Source organism: Calliphora vicina, chromosome 5 (genome assembly GCF_958450345.1).
Source record: "Calliphora vicina chromosome 5, idCalVici1.1, whole genome shotgun sequence".
Taxonomy (NCBI): Eukaryota; Metazoa; Arthropoda; class Insecta; order Diptera; family Calliphoridae; genus Calliphora; species Calliphora vicina.
Genome location: NC_088784.1, coordinates 34,140,588 through 34,159,570, shown reverse-complemented (window position 1 = coordinate 34,159,570; position 18,983 = coordinate 34,140,588). Strand labels below are relative to the sequence as shown.

The window sequence follows — 18,983 nt, the reverse complement described above, 5'->3', positions numbered from 1 at the left end:
TTTCAACAATAAGGAAACATTAAATGTGAACAGGAAACTTACGAGTCGTCTTAATTTTAAATGCAGATGAAAATGTTTGGTGGTGTAATAAAAAAACACAAAAGACTTTAAACATACAGACTGGTTTCATTTTTATAGTGTTTTGTATAAAATAAAGCACTATATTAGGAAGAGCTAAATTCGTTTATTAAGTTTTAATTATTAATTAGTAAGTGTTTTGTATAAATTTTTTGCTTTTGAATACCTACGATGGTCTGCTGAAATCTGTGAACAAAACCAATTTATTAATATTTTATTTATTTATTGTAAATTCATTAGTTAATGAACTAACAATAAGTATTTTATATCCAATAACCAGGGCAAGTTTTTAAAGCATATTTGGTGCGTTTTTTTAATAAAAGTATATTTTCTATAGTATATTATCTATAATTTTTTTAACTCTTTCCGCTTAAGTGGTCACTTTACTAACCACCTTTTCTATTGTCTTTTAAACATAGTTTGTTGGTATATTTTGCCATTTTGCTAAACAATTATATTTTTTGAAGTCATCGTTTATGATTTTTTTTGCAAAACTTTGCCATCAGGGTAATTTGGTTAGATAAATATGGGGCATTTCATGTCAAGTGAACCAACTTTTGAAATCGATATCTTCAGATCGGGATAAAATTTGCACCAAGGTTAGTTCTATTGGATAGTAACTTAGACACAATTTCGTAACAATATCGGTCGATAAAATTTGACATTTTGGCCAAGCAGGTGTTTTTTCTTATCCATGTAACTTATTGTTCTTAGCAAAATGTGTTTCAAATAGTTTAGATAGCTCTTTCCAAAAAAAATATTAAAAAAAACAAGTAAGAGATCTATATTCGGCTGTGCCGAATCTTATATACCCTTCAATTAAAATAAATTTTTTTAAGTATTTTTAGGTAAACAAAATTTAATTTCAAAAGTGTTTTTTAATTTTTTTTAAAAAAAAAGTTTTTTCCAAATTTTTTTAAAATAAATTTAAAATTTTTTTTTTAAAAAATTTTTTTTTTTTTTTAAAAAAAATTTATGACAAAAAAATTGTTTGATGAAAATATTTTTTCCCGATTTTGACCCATTGTAGGTCCAACTTACTATAGCCTTATCTACATCGTTGCAATGGACTTTGAAATATCTATCATTAGATATCCATATTGTCTATATTAATGACTTAGTAATCCATATATATGTAGATCAAAAATAGGTTAAAAATCGAGGTTGTCCCGGTTTTTTGCTCATATCTCCGTTATTTATGCACCGATTTTGCTGATTTTAAATAGCAAACTTCTCGAAAGCATGTCAGAATTATTGAAGATTTGAATCCCGAAGATATCTGGGGTCTTCAGAAAATTGATTTCAACAGACAGACGGACAGACAGACATGGCTTAATCGACTCCGCTATCTATAAGGATCCAGAATATATATACTTTATAATGTCGGAAATGAAAAATGTAGAAATTACAAACGGAATGACAAACTTATATATACCCTTCTCACGAAGGTGAAGGGTATAATAAAATTTTTTTTCCGAAATCAAAAATTGTTCTGACTTTTTTTTTCTTAAAATAAAGCTTAGATATTTTCTTTGAAGACCTATTTGGTCGTTTAGTGGGATTCCAGTGGGATATTTATCAAATTAAATATTTTGTAACTCAAAACATAAAATTTTGGAATTTTTTTGCAAAATCAAAAACTTTGTTGATCTTTTTGTTCAAAATGGACCCTTTTTTAATTTTTTTTCTTTGCTAAAAAGAAAGCTTAGTTGTTTTCCTTTAAGTCCTATTTGGTCGCTTAGTGGGATGCTAGTGGAATAAATATCGAAATAAATGTTTTGTAACTGAAGATATATAATTTTTAATTTTTTTTTTGGCAAAATCAAAAACTTTTTTGACTTTCTTTTAAAATGGGCAATTTTTTATATTTTTTTGCTACAAAGAAAGCTTATTTCTATTCCTTTAAGATGGTGTTGGTCGCTTAGTGGATTTATATCAAAATAAATGTTTTGTATCTCACATTTATTTTGATAGATATCCCTCTCGCATCCCACTATGTGAGTTGGTTCACTTGACATGAAATGTCAAAATTACAAATTAACTTGAAAATATTGTAAACATCAGTTTTTTAAGAGACTTTCACGCATTCAATAAAAACAAGTAAGAAAGTATGATCGGTCAAGCCCGAACATATAATACCCTACACTAAGTAAAAGAGCAAAAACATTTTTCTTTTAAAATTTCAATAATTTATAATTTTGAGTGATTTTCGGAAGTGGGCCTTATATGGGGGCTATGACCAATTATGGACCGATCACCATGAAATTAGGTCGTGTAATTTATGTCTATATGAAAGTTAACTATGTTGAATTTTGTGTGTATACCAACATTTTTAAGCGATTTATGCACGTTAAAGTGATTTTCTGAAGCGGGTCTATATGGGAGCTATGACTAATTGTGGACCGATTGTAACAAAATTTGGTGACATGAATTTCGTATATATAAAACTTATTTGGAGTGGAATTTTGTGGATATACATATATAAATTAAACATTTATGACCGATAAAGTCCAATTTCGGAAGGACATTTGTATGGGGGCTAGGTGAAATAATGGACCGATTTCAGCCAGTTTCAATAGGCTTGGTCCTTGAACCAAATTTGATCTACCAAATTTGATCGAAATATCTTCAAAATTGCGACCTGTAATCTGCTCACAAGGTTTACATGGACAGCCAGCCGACCAGCCAGCCAGTAAGACGGACAAACGGACATCGTTTAATCGACTCGGAAAGTGATTCTAGGTCGATCGGTATACTTTAAGGTGGCTAGACTAACATCTGCACAAACGCATTATACCCTCCCCACTATGGTGGTGTAGGGTATAAAAATATGACAATATCTCCCATAGTTTTTCCGTACCTTCGATTTAAATTTTGCGATTTTCGAGAAAAACTATTTTTTTTTCTTTCAATATTTTGGCGAATGAGACCATTTTCCTTACTGTTATGAATTTTAAGTAAAACCTATTCAGAATATTATAATCCCGGTGATTCTAATAATCTGAGAGTTTCACTAAAATTCGTTACAATAACAAAACACATGTAAGATTTCCACTCAAAGTACACGCTTGTAAGCACATATAATTTTGTGAAAATTAGTGAATTCACTTAATTGTGAATAAATTCGAAAATAATTCATCGATTTTTACGATCGATATCTCATTTTGTTGCTATTATATGTGAATTTGCGATATATCAATAAACCTGAGTGATCTCTGCCGTTTTCGATTTTTCATGGGTTTTTTAAAACAAAAAAAATTGCTATTTTCACTTATAAAATATATTTTTAGCTTCAATTTGTTTTATAACTTCAAAACTACTGAGCCGATTAAAACGCAATATATATGTGAAAATTTTTACATAGCATGGGGAAAATGTTTTCAAAATTCAATCAATCGAAATAAGAACATTAAATACTCAATTTTATGTATATCAAAAAAAAAAACTAAAATTTTGTGAAAATGAGCGAATTCTCTTATTTGTGAATAAATTAGAAATGAATCAATCGATTTTTATGATCTATATCTCATTTTGTTGCTATTATATGTGAATTTGCGATAAATCAATAAACCTGAGTGATTTATGCCGTTTTTGATTTTTCATGGAATTTTTAAAACATACAAATTTGCTATTTTAACGAAAAAACTATATTTTTTACTTCAATTTGTTATTATAACTCCGAAACTACTGAGGCGATTAAAACGCAATATATAAAGGTTATGTTATGTTGGTTTTCCTCAAATGTGAGTGGACTTGCTGCACCAACGGATTCACCTAAAATTTAATTTGTTTACCAAAATTCACCAAATGAGAGTGAAAAGAATCTGCAAAAATCCTGTTCCACATATTAAACTACTAAAGGTTTTCAAATATTAAAATATTTGCATTGTTGTAAAACTTTCAAAATTCATAATTTTGGTTATATTTGCTATTTTTTTACAAAAGACTCTTATACGTTTTAATTTTTATATCATTCACCTTCGTGAGAAGGGTATAAATAAGTTTGTCATTCCGTTTGTAATTTCCACAATATAATTTTCCGACCCTATATATTCTGGATCCTTATAGATAGCGGAGTCGATTAAGCTATGTCCGTCTGCCTGTCTGTTGAAATCAATTTTTTGAAAACCCCAGATATCTTCGGGATCCAAATCTTCAATAAATCTGTCAGACATGCTTTCGAGAAGGACAACCTCGATTTTTGACCTATATCTGGATTACTAAGTCATTAATATAGACAATATGGATATCTAATGATATATATTTCAAAGACCTTTGCAACGAAGTATATAAGACCGTAGTAAGTTGGACCTACAATGTTTAAAAAATATTTTTTAACCCCAATTTTTTTTTCACCAAAAAAAAAAAAATTATTTCAATTTAAAAAAAAAAAAAATTAAATTTAAAAAATGAAATAACAATTTGAAAAAAAAAATTTTCCCAAAAATTAAAAAAAAAAATTTGGAAAAAAAATAATTATGTTTACCTAAAAATATTTAGAATTTGTATTTTGAGGTATAATTTGGTGAAGGGTATATAAGATTCGGCACAACCGAATATAGCTCTCTTACTTGATTTTTGGTTTCAAATATTAGTACTCTCTATAGAAAATGCTGTGTCTAAGAGTATTTTCTATAGACTATAACAGTTTCTTCCATTGAAAATTCAAAAATATGAACTTCGTATATATTCTAAAAACAAACTAACTCTAATTTCGAAATTCTGAAGAACCAAGTATTATCGAATTCCGAAGAGTATGGTTCAAAACTAATTTTTTTATGAAAAATTTTCCTTTCGTCTATAACAATATTTTCTATTCTATAATGACAATTTTGTTTGGAAATGTATATAAAATTTTATGTATAACACAATTTCTATTCTATAATGACAATTTTGTTTATAACACAATTTTCTATAGGAAATGTATATAAAATTTTATGTATAACACAATTAACAATGACATTTTTGTGTATAACAGTTTTTATCTATAGAAAATTTCGAGTATAACCCTTTGTTCTGTAGAAAATTTAACAAAATTTTCCAATAAAAAAAAATATTCTATAACAAATGTCTAATATAACAGTTTTTCTTTAGAAAATTTGGAGTATAATAGTTTTTCTCAGAGAAAATATCGGGGATATCAGTTTTTTCCGTAAAATATTTTGTGTATAACAGATTTTTTGATAGAAAATTTTGTGTATAACAGTTTTTTCTGTAGAAAAATTAATATATGAATATTATAGATATTTATTTCAATCTTAATTGTATACGTTTATAAATAGTAGTTATAAAAAAAATATCAATCTCTTTGTCACTTCCATCAAAATAACTCATCCATAATTTTGTAACAAATTCATTTCATTTTGTAATTTATTTATCGAATTATAACAAAAAACAATAATTCACAAACAAAAACAACTTGAATACAAAAAAGCTGTTCACTTTTGATAAAATATAAACACAATATGACTTTAAAAATAAAGTTAGAAAGTAGCAGCTTTAATAAATAACTCTTTAAAAATATGGCTAAATTGGTTTAAATTATTAAGCATTAACTAAAACATAACTAAATAATTTCGGATATTTAAACCAATTTCTGGTAAATTAATCCAAAACTTCTCTCAAAAATTAAAACCCAAAAACTTTTGCTAACATTTCAATAATGGCGAACAAGACCACTGGCTTTAATTTGGTTTTGTTTCTTAAAAAAAAAGTTTAATAATAAATTCACTTTCAATTTATCTTCTAATCAAATAATCAACAACAAAATTAACCATTAAACCACTCTCACTTAATAATTCATTTTTTGCTAAATTAAATTTCTCTTAATGAAAATTAAACAAACGATTTCTAAAGCGAAAATTTTTTTCTTTTACTAAAATTTTCAGCCAAACAAGAAAACCTATTCCTACCCCATCCCAACAAAAAAAATATTGATAAATAAAAAAAGCCAAAACAAATTGTAATGAATTTGAAATGAGTGAGAGTGAGATAACGATCTGCCAGAAAAAAAGCAAAGAAATTAAATATTTTTTCCAAAATTATACAAATAAAAAATAATAAGCCAACATAATGCCAGTAAATAATTAAGCCAAAACGACTTTATAGCAACAGAAACTTAAAGAGTGAGACAGACAGAGAGAGAGATATTTGGCTACAAAAGAATAAAAAAAAACAAATTTGTTTTACAACTTATTTTCGATTAAAAGTCATACAAAATTTTGAAATTTTGCAAAACAATGGCTGTACAAAACCAAAGATTACCAAAAGATACTAAAAAAACTGACACAGCAGCCGCTCAAACATCAGCGCCAGCACAAGCGACTACGTCACCATCAACATCTGCATCAGTAGCACCAGCTAATACATCATCAGTGCCCACGAAAACTCAACATGCTTCAGCTACAGCATCATCATCAACACCTGCACACCAGCCATCATCACAGCAACAGCAACCTCAAGTGTCATCTGCTCAACCGAATGCTAATGGTGGACCCAGAGTGTCATTTAACCGAGATGTTCATGTCAAACGAATTGGTTAGTGTTATTTTCTATTTGTTTTTTTTTTAATTCTAAATTATAACTACTAATTTTAAACATTAAAGAATAGAGAACAATTAGTGAAAACATTTAGACTATTCACAGTTTTATGCGTAAGGTTAAATTCAAGAATTTAAAATTCTGGGAACTTGAAATTTTTCCAACTTTTATTTTTACCTTGTTTGTACCTAATTTGTAAACTTTTCTACCGATCAATGAAAAAAGAGCTGGAAAATTCGTAACACAGAGGAGTTTAGACCTAATTATGGGATTCAGAGCCCCAAATCTCTATAAAAATATCCATTAAATTTTATCCAGCTGGTTCAAATTTGGAACCACAGTGTTATATATGCAAAAGGGTTCTTTCTATAAGTCGATTGTTCGAACAATCGAATTTTTGCTGAAAAAAGTTGAAATCAACTTTTTGTTCGGAAAACTATTTAACAATTTCGATTACATCTTATTTAAGCTTAAAGTATCAACGATCTTAAGCAGATTTATTGGGTTTGAACTACATAATAAACTTTCTATCTTAAAGTCTACCATAATTCGATTTTATTTCCATAAAGTTTTTCTATTTATTAACAATTTAAGGGGTTTTTCAGTTGGTACGACGCATTTTGATTTTGACATTTCTCGAATATGAATAAAATTGATTGGTATGCTCACGTTTGTCTCCATCGGTCGGATATTTTCGCCTTATGTGAAACCCAGCTATCTGAGAATGCTGATCCACAGGATTTTTGTATACCTGGGTATCTCGGTCTATCGCTTTTCAATTTCCATTTGGGCAATGCAATGTACATGCGCGATGAAGTTGTGTACCAGTGCCAGCATTCCTTAGGCACATATGATGCAGAATTTAACTATTTCTGGGTTAAATACAAAATACGGGAAAGGATATTACACTATCAAGCTTCGATGCCATTTCCAATTCCTTATTGGAAAGGGCATCGAATTCCATGGCGAAAATGGTTGAGCATGTAATTATGTTGGAAATGAAGACTTTCATTCCATCCAAAGAAATCGAAGATTTTCTTCTGGTTTAATCAGAAGTACAAAATAGCAATCAGAGTCAGAAAGGAAGCATTCAGAACATGGCGCAATAACCAAAACGCAGTAACTGATTCGCTACTAGGGTATTCGAATTATTCGATTTTTCTCTTGTTCGAATAAAACGAATAATTCGAATAAGAGATTTTAACTTGTTCGAATAATTCGATCACACGTTTAAAATTAATCGAATTATTCGAATAATTAAAATTTTTTTAAAAAGTAATGAATGAAGTTTTGATGTCGGTTTTTTAATATTTTATTGTTAACGAAAAACAAATAATAACGTTAAAGTTAACAATTCATTCGAAAACAAAGTCCATCATGAAATTTTCAACAGAAATACTCTGATCAGATTAACTCCCGAACAATCTACAAAACAATTGACTAGCAAACCCATTAGTTTCCGTTTTGGAGCTATGCTTTAAAAAATTTGAGCTAGTTGGACATGATCCTGAATTCAAATACAATATAAACTTATTAAGAACTTTTTATGTCGTTCATTAATTCCGGGTTTAAATTGAGTAACTAATTCTTTAGTAAATTAATCCACTATTTCTAAATTATTTATAACAAATTGTATTATACATCAAGCTCTATCAACGTAGCCGAATCTTTGCTTAATAAAGTGGTCTTGGGGAATTACACAATAAAGGGAATCTGTCCAAAGTTTGATATCATTATCATCATGATGTTCAACGATGTTCAAAATCATGTATAAGACGAACTCCATGCTTTTCTTGCAACAAAACGTTAGTTTGCAATATTTGTGTTTATCATTCGATTTATTAAATATTTTGCAACACTTACGTACGCGGTTAATAATATCACTTATATAAATATATTTTAAGATCATGGCCTTCATCTATTTCAATGTTCATTACAAATGTCATCCTCAATATCACTTTCGACGACCGTTTCAAAATCACATTCTCCATCACATTCAACCCCACTTTAATCTAAGTTAAAATTTTGGTTATTTCGCCAGCTAAATAACAAATATTTTATTCCGTACCTTTTATTTTCATTGGTTCAAGTCCTAAGTTAAAAATTTTTAAAGATTTGTTTTTAGAATTGTAACTTTTTGCAGTAATATTTATATATTTATAGAAGGAGCTATCGGAGCACTCATCTACAGTGATCGAAAGTCCCTTTGTCTTTAGTTATTTGTCGAATTTCAGAAACAATTAAATTTTTGTGAGTCATTATTACTTATTTAAATTTGAAATTATGAAAAATTTTAAGCAATTTAATAAATTTAAATATGAACATTTATTCGTTTTATTCGATTATTCTACATAAAATTGTTCGAATTATTCGTTATTCGAAAATGGCCATTTTTAAATTGTTCGAATTATTATTCGTGAGAAATTATTCGATTAATCGAACGATCATTAGTCGAATGAATACCCTATTCGCTACGCATAAAGGCAAGATCTTCGTGTGCCAAAGTACTAAGGCGCGATAAAGCTCTATACAAGCAACGCCTTCATACAAAAGTTCTTGCTGCTCCCCGGGGTAGTAAAAGTTTTTGGTCATTCGTTAAAAGAGTAAAGTTCTTCAATTCCGCCTCTTTCTTATAACTTTTAGCTGAATTATTCGCTAAAAGTTATAATACTTTCCGGAAAGTATTAGTGTCTATGTCAATTATTTTCTTTCGAACTGGTGCTTTAAAAAGGTTAAATAAGTATCCTGGACCTGATGGCATACCAGCGATGGTCTCGAAGCAGTGTTTTTCGATGTTAGCTCGTCCATTAGCTAACCTTTTCAGCACTTCATACCGTGCCGGCGTATTTCCAGTTCTTAAAAAGGGAGAGGCTAATAACCCTGAAAATGACCTCCAATAACGATTTGTTCAGCACTTTCCAAAGTAATGGAAAGTATGGTTAAATATTTCCAGTATGGCTTCCATAGAGAACGCTCTACGGGAGACTTCCTAGTCTTATTATCGGAAAAATGGTGTCGTTTCATTCCCCGTGTTGGTAAAAGTAAAGTAGTAGCTCTAGATATTTCATTGGCATTCGATAGAGTGTGGCATGGTGCACTTTTATCAAAACTTATTGCTTTTGGTGTACGTATTAACTTCTCTCGATTTATATCGAAATTTCTCAGAGATCTCACTATACAAGTTGTTATAGATGGTACCTCATCAAACGAGTTCAAGATAAATTCAGCGGTACCACAAGGTTCCGTTCTTTCTCCTATTCTATTCCATATTTTTTTAAACGACCTTCTACGCCAAACTTCCAACCCTATCTAACCTTTTGCAGATGACAGCAACATTTGAAGATTCATATTCATTTAATTACAGACCAAGTCTGTCGGAGATTGGGGCACTACTCCCTTTTTCCTCCGACCCATAACCTATTTTCCTAGTTCCAACATAATGATTTGCATGAATAGAGGTGCTGACCCAAGAAGAAAATAAAATCGTTTCCTCTTTTTTCCAATCCTTACAGCTAGGACAATGGTCGTTAATGAGGAGTCCAAGGTGATTTGCATCCAGTACCCCGTTAATACTGCCAGCAACCTTGATAGACCCCTTCTATTGCGGGTTGTCAGTTGCATAGTTAATTTTTCGTTAAAAGATGGCTACTCTACATGTATCTAAGTTGCTCCCTTTATTCTCACAAGAATGTTTCTGGAGTTAATACTATTAATAGTCTCCAGTAAAATTGGAGATATTCAAAGCAGAAAAAACAAAAAACATCCTAAAAAACAACACATTCGGAAGATAGTATGAGATACCTATCACATGTTCGTCACAGAAAACATCAGCACCAACACCACGGCTCCCTTTAGAACTGTCTGTATATATCTTGGTGTCATATTTGTACAAGAGTTCCCTTCAGGAGTGAGTGGTGTATTCCTGCAGGGAACTAAGACTTTTAACACCCTATCTATATATGGAGTAATAAACGTCAGTCTATGACATTTTGACACGTCATTCTATGCCAATTTAATCATATAAAGATACACGCTTCAAGAAAATTTGCAAATTATTAAATTTGTTTATTAAAGTTCACTAATATTTCCAACGAGACGGACTATAGAACGTTTGTTGTAAAAATTCGAAACAACTTACACTTAATACATAATGTCCCAGTGCCTATGTGACGACGTAATACTCGAAGTAAAGAAAATATGTCGCCGAACAGTCAGTAATGACGCAATGTGGCAAATGTTGCCGAAGGATTTAGCTCTCCGTCTGTATTAGATTGCGTTGACTAAAGATTCTGGATCAGATGAAAGCTGACGAGGACTTTCACATGAAAATTATCTTTTCACGAATGGCCGCCTCGTTCATGCGATTTTATCCCTATAGACTTTTTTTGGTTTGAATTAAACTGTTGGTCAATACCAAAAAGTTAGAACGCGAAATTCCAGGTATTTCGGTCGAATTGTGTGATCCAGTCATGGAATAGTGGGTGCAGCGTATTGACTCGATTGTACTTACATTTGAAATAAAAATCATTTCCACAACTAAGCCGCAAGTCGTTTAATTGTTAAAAACAAAATGTGTTGCTCTTAATAGAAAACCCGTTAGTTATTTACAGCGAACTGGAATTCAAATCAATTTGCCAGCTTCTGTGTAGGTGGTTTTACTTAATTAGTACTGTCTTAAACTTATTTTGGTTTTTGCCAAGATTAGTTTAATTTTTAAATGTTTATTCATGTTTCTTAAGTATTTTATTTGAGTCATGCTTAATAATAACTAAATTTTATAATTTTATAAAAAAAAATGTATAGCATTATAATAAATAGTGGGAATTAGTACAAATGACTAAATTTCTATAATTTCAAAAAATAAACATCTTAAATAGCAATTTCTTAAACACAGCCAATTAAAATAAGAGTAGTGAGTGGCATCTTGTAAGCAAATGTTCCGTAGCAAAATACAACTAACCAGAAAATATATTAACGGTTTAATCTAATGATGTTAACAAAATTAGTTTGTTTTTCTTTTCCATGTTGTTTAATTTCTCTTGCAAAACAATCCGTTAAATTAATGGGTTTTACAGCAGCAAAAAAAAAAAACAAAACAGTCAAAACAAAATACTACATAACAACATTTTCAAAATATTTCTGTTCTTAAAACAAAAACTAGTTTTATTTTATTTCCACATAAAGACCAATCCAAAATAATAGAGACTTTAAGTTAAATTATAATGATTTAATTAGACTTTTTAAAACCCCATGATTAAAGATTAATTTTCTTAATATAAATTAAATGAATAATTTTTCTTAATTAGTTTAACAAAATTGTTTAAATTAACATTTTTGTTTATATATAAGAAATTAACTCCCAAAGACAATCAAAATTCAGACACACAGACGCAGTTATTCACATGCAAACCATTTAGATTGAATGAGACAAATGACAAAGATGTTCACCTTGAATTGCAATTTCAAAAAAAATAAAACAAAACAGCATCAGTTAAGTGAATTGAAGCTTCTCGTACTCGCTCACATATGGCCACAATTATGTTTGTCTACGTCTATGAAATCTTTAAAAATAAAACTAATAAAACATCAACAAAATTAATTTAACATATTAAATATTTATGCACTTTTTGTGCCCTACACAATTGCTCTATTTTATATAAGGAAATGCAATTTAAAAATGGTGCATCTAAAAATAAAGCAACTTTCAAAGAAGCGTAAAAAGTGAAATTCTTCATGAGTTATGTAGTGATAGTGAAGGAAACAATTTCCCATATCTGACTTATTTGAGTCTTCAACCAAAGGTTCCCGTTGTTCGTATTACGCACAGTGGTATAGAAAAAAAATAGAAGGAAATAAATATGTAACTTCTAAACGGTAAGTTCGAATTTGAATGAGAGAGAAAGTGTTGTTGTTGAGTTTAAGTTTTGAACTTGATCCTCATGTTCGCGACCAAGGGTCCTCAAAGTAGGACACCTCGGGTATGTTACATTTTTAAAACGATCCCATTTCTTCGTTTGTGTTCCAATTTCAAAAAAATTACACGTATAGAATATACCCATCGAGCATTACAAAAAAAGTAGCTATCAATTATCTGTTATAGCTTAGGAGATATTCGCATTTGAAAATTAATTTTTCAACATTTTTACCCACCCTACTCTAGTTTTTTGATAACAGCGGATCCAAATATTTTCCGATTTTCTCCAATTTTAATTTATTGGAGTAACAACAGACTTATGTGTCAAACAGAAAAACAATTGTTTAAAAGTAATGACTAAGTCCAAAGTTAGATGCATTCGAATTTAAAAATTTTTAAAAAGACGATTTTTCGCTAATTTTTTGTGAAAAACATATTTTTTTCTTTTTAAGTCATCGAAAAAACATTTTAAAGAGGATGTATAAGGAATTTATACTTTTTTAATAGCTAACTTTTTATAAAACTTTTTTAATGAAAAAAATTTAAAAATTGTTGATACCGAGCCGTCCAGGTCCAGTCAAAAAACGCAAAAATTCTCAAATCGCATATTCGATATTAAAATATAGTAACCGATTTTAGATGGCCCAATATGTTTTTGATTATTTTGTAAATTGTTCCGATAACCCAATTTTTCCCATATTTGGGATTTTTCAAAACTTTTTTGGGATCTGCGGGATTCCTGATGACAGATTTAAAAATTAGTTTTTATTTTTTCATTTTCAAAAGAAAAATCTATATAATTGTAAACTTTCACTAAAAAATATTCATAAATAAAAATTTAATTTCAATTTGAAAAATTTGTATCTTTGTATCTTTGTAAAAACTCAATAAAAAGCTTTTTTTATCATATTTAATTTGTTTAATTATAAAAAGTTATATACATACATATATTTTTGACAAATATACAAAATCCCTTATCTTTACTTTACTTTGTTCCCAAAATGGGAGAAATTTTCCAATCAGTTGGAAAAAGCTATGTGTTATGATCGCATTAAATAATACTGTTAGCACAATAATTGCTGCATTAGTCATGTCAGTGTACGTGACGTTCATACGCCTCTAGAGTGGAATAGATTTTGCAAAAATAAGAGTATCTGAAAAATAATTTGGTCTTCATGGTCCATATATTTTTAAAAAAATAGTAAAAAGTTCTTTCGAAATATTGTTATCCAAAATATCGCGCGAAATAAGTGTATATCGTACGTGACATAAAACGGAAGTAATTTTGAGGTACATGTTGAAATATGCGAAAATTTCCGAATCGTGTGTGGCGTTAAGTTTTCTTTTAATTTCTTACACTAAACCAAATATTTTTCCTTTACAATCCGTCATATTTAAATAAAAATAATCTATGTCTGATTTTATAATATAAAAAATTTAATATCGTATGTGACATATCGTATTTGACAGATTTTTCTCTTATAATGAAACAATTGGGGGATTCAAACTGTCTCCTATTAGGTCGTATTGTCATAATGTCATAACTAGGGGGCGGATTTTCATGCATTTATTATTGTAAAATATGCGCCTAAAATATGCTTCAAAAAAATCAAAATATGACCTAAAAACTTAAAATACATGCGCTTATATTTTAGTACAGAAACATAAAGTAATTAATAGGGGGCGGATTTTCATGCATTTATTATTGTAAAATATGCGCCTAAAATATGCTTCAAAAAAATCAAAATATGACCTAAAAATTTAAAAAATATGCACTTATATTTTTGTGGCAGCAGTTAGAACTCTTTAAATTATACCAGGAATTAAACAATTAAAGTTCTAAAACTATTTTTAACATAACTTTTCTTCTGAAAAAACGATGTAATATCTTGGTATGAATACTTGTTTAAAGCCATAGAGGTTCTATATTGTGACTTTCCTTTTAAAATCATCAATATTTTGATCGTGCTGTAAAGTAGCATCCAACCTTAATTTTTATCTCGTAATAACCCAGAATTTAAGCAATTAGTAAATGTATCCCTTATAGACAGAAATTGTTAATAATGTCTGATCACTTGGCTGACTACAATTTATATATTTTGGGTCATTTGACGAGCTATTTGTAATGCAGAGAGAAGTCAATTGGTTACTTTATACATCGCATGTAATCTAGCATAAAGACAACTGTCACTTAAGTGTCTATGTAATCTATAGTGTAGGGACTTTAAACGTTAATTGTGTAGTGCATTTGTCTCTAAGTTATCCAAAATCACTAGTTTACGAAAGTCTCGTAGAACGGCTTGCAAATGACTGTCAGGAGCGGTTAAACTAAACTTTTTTGAAGAAAAATTTTTTTGAATGATACTTTTCAATTACTGATAGAGAAATGAAGAACTTAATGCTAGTTTTTCGATGTCGAACGAAGTTAGTCGATAACAAATTCAACAAAAAAATGTTTGTCGAAACAATGTATTGCCCATTAACGACAAAAAATTATATTTTTATTAAAAATTGGCATAATATGCATAAAAATATGCATTTTGAAGTAAAATATAACAAAATATGCATTATCAATAAAATATGCAAAAATATGCACTAACAAATCGATGCCATTTTGCAGCAAAATGTGCGATTCGGATAGATAATTAGTCTACATTGTATTTGGAAGTTCGAGAAAAAACATGCATTTGCATATAAATCCGCCCCCTAGTAATTAACTATAATTCGCGCAATGTCCAAAAAATACACAACAGTGTTCCCAACAGTTAGGACTCTTTAAATTATACTAGGAATTAAATAGCTAAACTTTTAAAATTATAATTGTTATTCTGAGAAAACGATAAATATATTAATTAACCTTGGTATGAATGAATGTCAGTATATTGATCGTGATGTAAAGTAGCATCCAACCTTAATTTTGATCTCAGTTAAGCAAGTAGTAAATGTTTCCCTTATAGACAGTAATTGTCACTAATGTCTAATCACTTGGATGACTCCAATTTATATATTATGGGTAATTTTTTATGTGCTATTACATTATACATCCCATGGTATCTAGCGTAAAGACAATTGTCACTTAAGTGTCTCTAAGTAATCTATAGTGTAGTAACTTTAAATTGTGTACTGCATTTATCTCTTAGTTATCCAAAATGGTCAATTCATCCCCAGATTACCGGTTGTCACACTAAATGATAGGAAAATTACTAGTTCAGGACAGTCTTCTAAAACTACTGGGAAATGACTGTAAGTAGCGGTGACTGTGTATGTGGAGTTAAAAAATCTTTCGATAACGAAATCTCTTATTAATCGGAATTGCAATGAAAACAATTATGACTATTTTCGATACATTTAATGAAATTTTGATACTTAGAAAAAAATCTAAACTTTTTTGAAGCAAAATGTTTTGTAATGATAATTGTCAACTGCTGATAGAGAAATGAAGAACTTAATGCCAGTTACTCGATGTCGAAAGAAGTAAGTCTATAACATTTAATGCTATTTCTATAATAAAGTCGACAAAAAACTTTTTGTCCAGACAATATATTGCCCATTGTCGACAAAAACATATATTTTTATTAAAAATATCGATAATATGCATATAAATATGCATTTTAAAGTAAAATATAACAAAATATGCATCATCAATAAAATATGCAAAAATATGCACTAACAAATCGATGCCATTTTACAGCAAAATGTGAGATTCGTATAGATAATTGGTCTACATTGTATTTGGATGTTCGAGAAAAAACATGCATTTGCATAAAAATCCGCCCCCTAGTCATAACATATTTTTTTTTACAGTAGGGTCAGATATATAAAAATCATTAATAAATAAAAAAATAAAAAAATACTTATTTTCATGTGATTCTCAAACTAAATTTTTAAAAAGATCTGTATTTACTATATTTCAAGTTACAGTAGGGTCTAGATATATAAAAATCAATAATAAAAAAAAATATTTTAAAAATTCCATTCCATAAAAATTTAAAAAAAGTATTATTACAAAGACATTCCCCAGAAGTTTTTTTAAATGATGTATATAGACATTGGACGGTCTTTTTTTTGGCAAGCTATATAATATTCTTAGAAAAAAAATATCAGTATATTTGAGGACTATAATAGGAAAATGGAGAGGCACATAATTATAAGATATACACTTAATAAAAACCTATATCAATGTTTATCTATGTTTTGAAGTATGAATTTCTATATGGTAAAACAATTGAGATATATGTAATTTAATAAAGCAGATTAAAAATTTTTTGAACTTCTGGCGCTTCTGTTGACAAAACGAAATGTCCAATTAAAAAACCCATTTGTATTGGAGGAGAGCAGATTGTCAGCTTCTGAAAAAACTTCGTTTTTCGAAATTCTGAAGATACCGATTTTTATAATTTTGTCCGCCTAGATTTTGATTTGGAACCACCGTGCATCTTAGCCTAAAACATACCAATTAAATTAAAAAATTAAATATAGTCAGTTTAAAGAATTATTATTAAACAATTAGATCATTTTCGTACAATAAACTTATAGTCCAGCTGGTCTGAATTTTTTTACAGTAGGTCAAAGTTTTAATTTTTTGATTATTAAAAAAAATGTTGTAAGTTAATGTCTGAGAGAATTTCTATTGTAAGAGTTATATTATGAAATTTTATGAGGATAATTTTTGGGGAAGATCTTAACCCTCTATCTCCTCTCTTTTACCTTTTTTACCCTTTTTTGAGAAACTAAAAAAAAAAACCACCAAAGATACAAAAGTTTTAAATAAAGCTCTTTATGCTTAATTTGTAAAATTATACCCCACCACGGGACTCACTTTTTTAAAAAAAAAATCAGCAAAAATCCATGTATAATCCGAATGAACAGAAATTTAAAATATAAATAGTCCTTAAGGAAATCTACAAAAACTATGCATACATATGTTTGTTATCTCTTTAAATTCAAGAGATATTTATGTTTATTTATTTTTTTTAATTTAGCTTGATCTTTTTTTTTGTTTTTTAGATATGGGGCCTATGGAGGGTCAACATTTTTTTTCCAGACCAGCTGGGGCTATATATTTATTCTACAAAAATTATCTACTCAATATGCTCTTTCAGAATTATAGGGTCGCTAATGTGTTCCAATCAAAAAGTCTCAATTTGTTGGACAGTGTTATTTTTGCCCTTAAAATATTGTAATAAGCTCTAAATACTTTCACATAGTAACATTTTAGAGTTTTCTCCTATTCAAATCATCAAGGGATTTTATTTTTTCAGTCGTATTTATCATTCTCGTGGAATTGTCCATATTTTTGTACAAAATTGTATAAGGTTTGCCGCATAATCAACATATTTATGACTGCTCAAACAGTATTCCAGGGAATATTAGTATGGGAGCTAGGTAAATTCATTTACTGATATTGCCCATTTTCAATGTTAAACAAACCTAATCAACAGAGAGTGTTTGTGCTACCTCCTTACATTTAGGTCTTATCGTGTTTTCAACAGACAGACAGATGGAGGGACATATCTACATAGTCTTAGAATTATATGAGGACCCAGGATATTGTTACGAAGTTGCATTATTGATTTGAATTAAAAGATATGTAACGGCTGCTTTCAACATTCATCATGTTTATAAACATTTCCAGTGCTCGAAACTTCTACTTATCAACAATATGGATAACATGCTGTTATTAACATTGTTTATAAGTAGGGGGCGGGTTTTCATGTAATATGAACTAAAAATTTAAAAAATATGCACTTATATTTTTGTGCAGAAACATAAAATAATTAACTATGAATCGCGCAATGTCCAAAAAATACACAACATTGTTTCCAGCAGTTAGGCCTCTTTAAATTATACCAGGACTTAAATAGCTAAAGTTTTAATATTATAATTGTTTTTCTGAGAAAACGATGGATATATTAATTATAATATCTTGGTATGAATACTTTAATCGTCAATATTTTGATCGTGGACTAAATAGTAAATGTAGTCCTTATATACGGTAATTATCACTAATATCTGATCACATGGCTGACTCCAATTTATATATTGTTACGAAATTGTACTTGAATTCAAATATTACGATTTTAAGGGCTGATTATTAAATAAAAGCTTTCAGTTGACCATTGATCGTAAGTTTGGCAACGGTGTTTGAATTCGAATATTCAGTTAAAGAACATTGTAGAAAGTACACCACAGATGGCGTATGTATGTCTAGAATATTCGAATTCGAATTTTGACAGTTAAAGAACAATCTGGAGTGCAGATGGCAGTGTTATAAATAGTGGCAGAGGTTGCAGTCGTTAGTCAGTTTATCAGAGACGCTATTTGAATAAACATCAACTGAGTACCTTAAAGTGTGCTGTATTTTTCAAGTGAATTCGTATACATTATAAAGTGTCTGTATTTCTGAGAATTTATAAACGTGTATAAAAAAAAACATTGAGTGACTATTTAA

General features: G+C 29.1%; 1 protein-coding gene across 2 annotated transcripts in view; it reads left to right on the top strand.

The window, feature by feature from the left end:
• blo (bloated) overlaps positions 1–18,983 on the top strand; it is a 326,331-nt gene that overhangs the window by 150,765 nt on the left and 156,583 nt on the right. For both annotated transcript variants that reach the window (XM_065514412.1, XM_065514411.1), the window contains exon 3: positions 5,967–6,615. In XM_065514412.1, coding sequence (XP_065370484.1) covers positions 6,318–6,615 — 298 coding nt within the window. In that variant the 5' untranslated portion in view covers positions 5,967–6,317. The remainder of the gene's footprint in view (positions 1–5,966; positions 6,616–18,983) is intronic.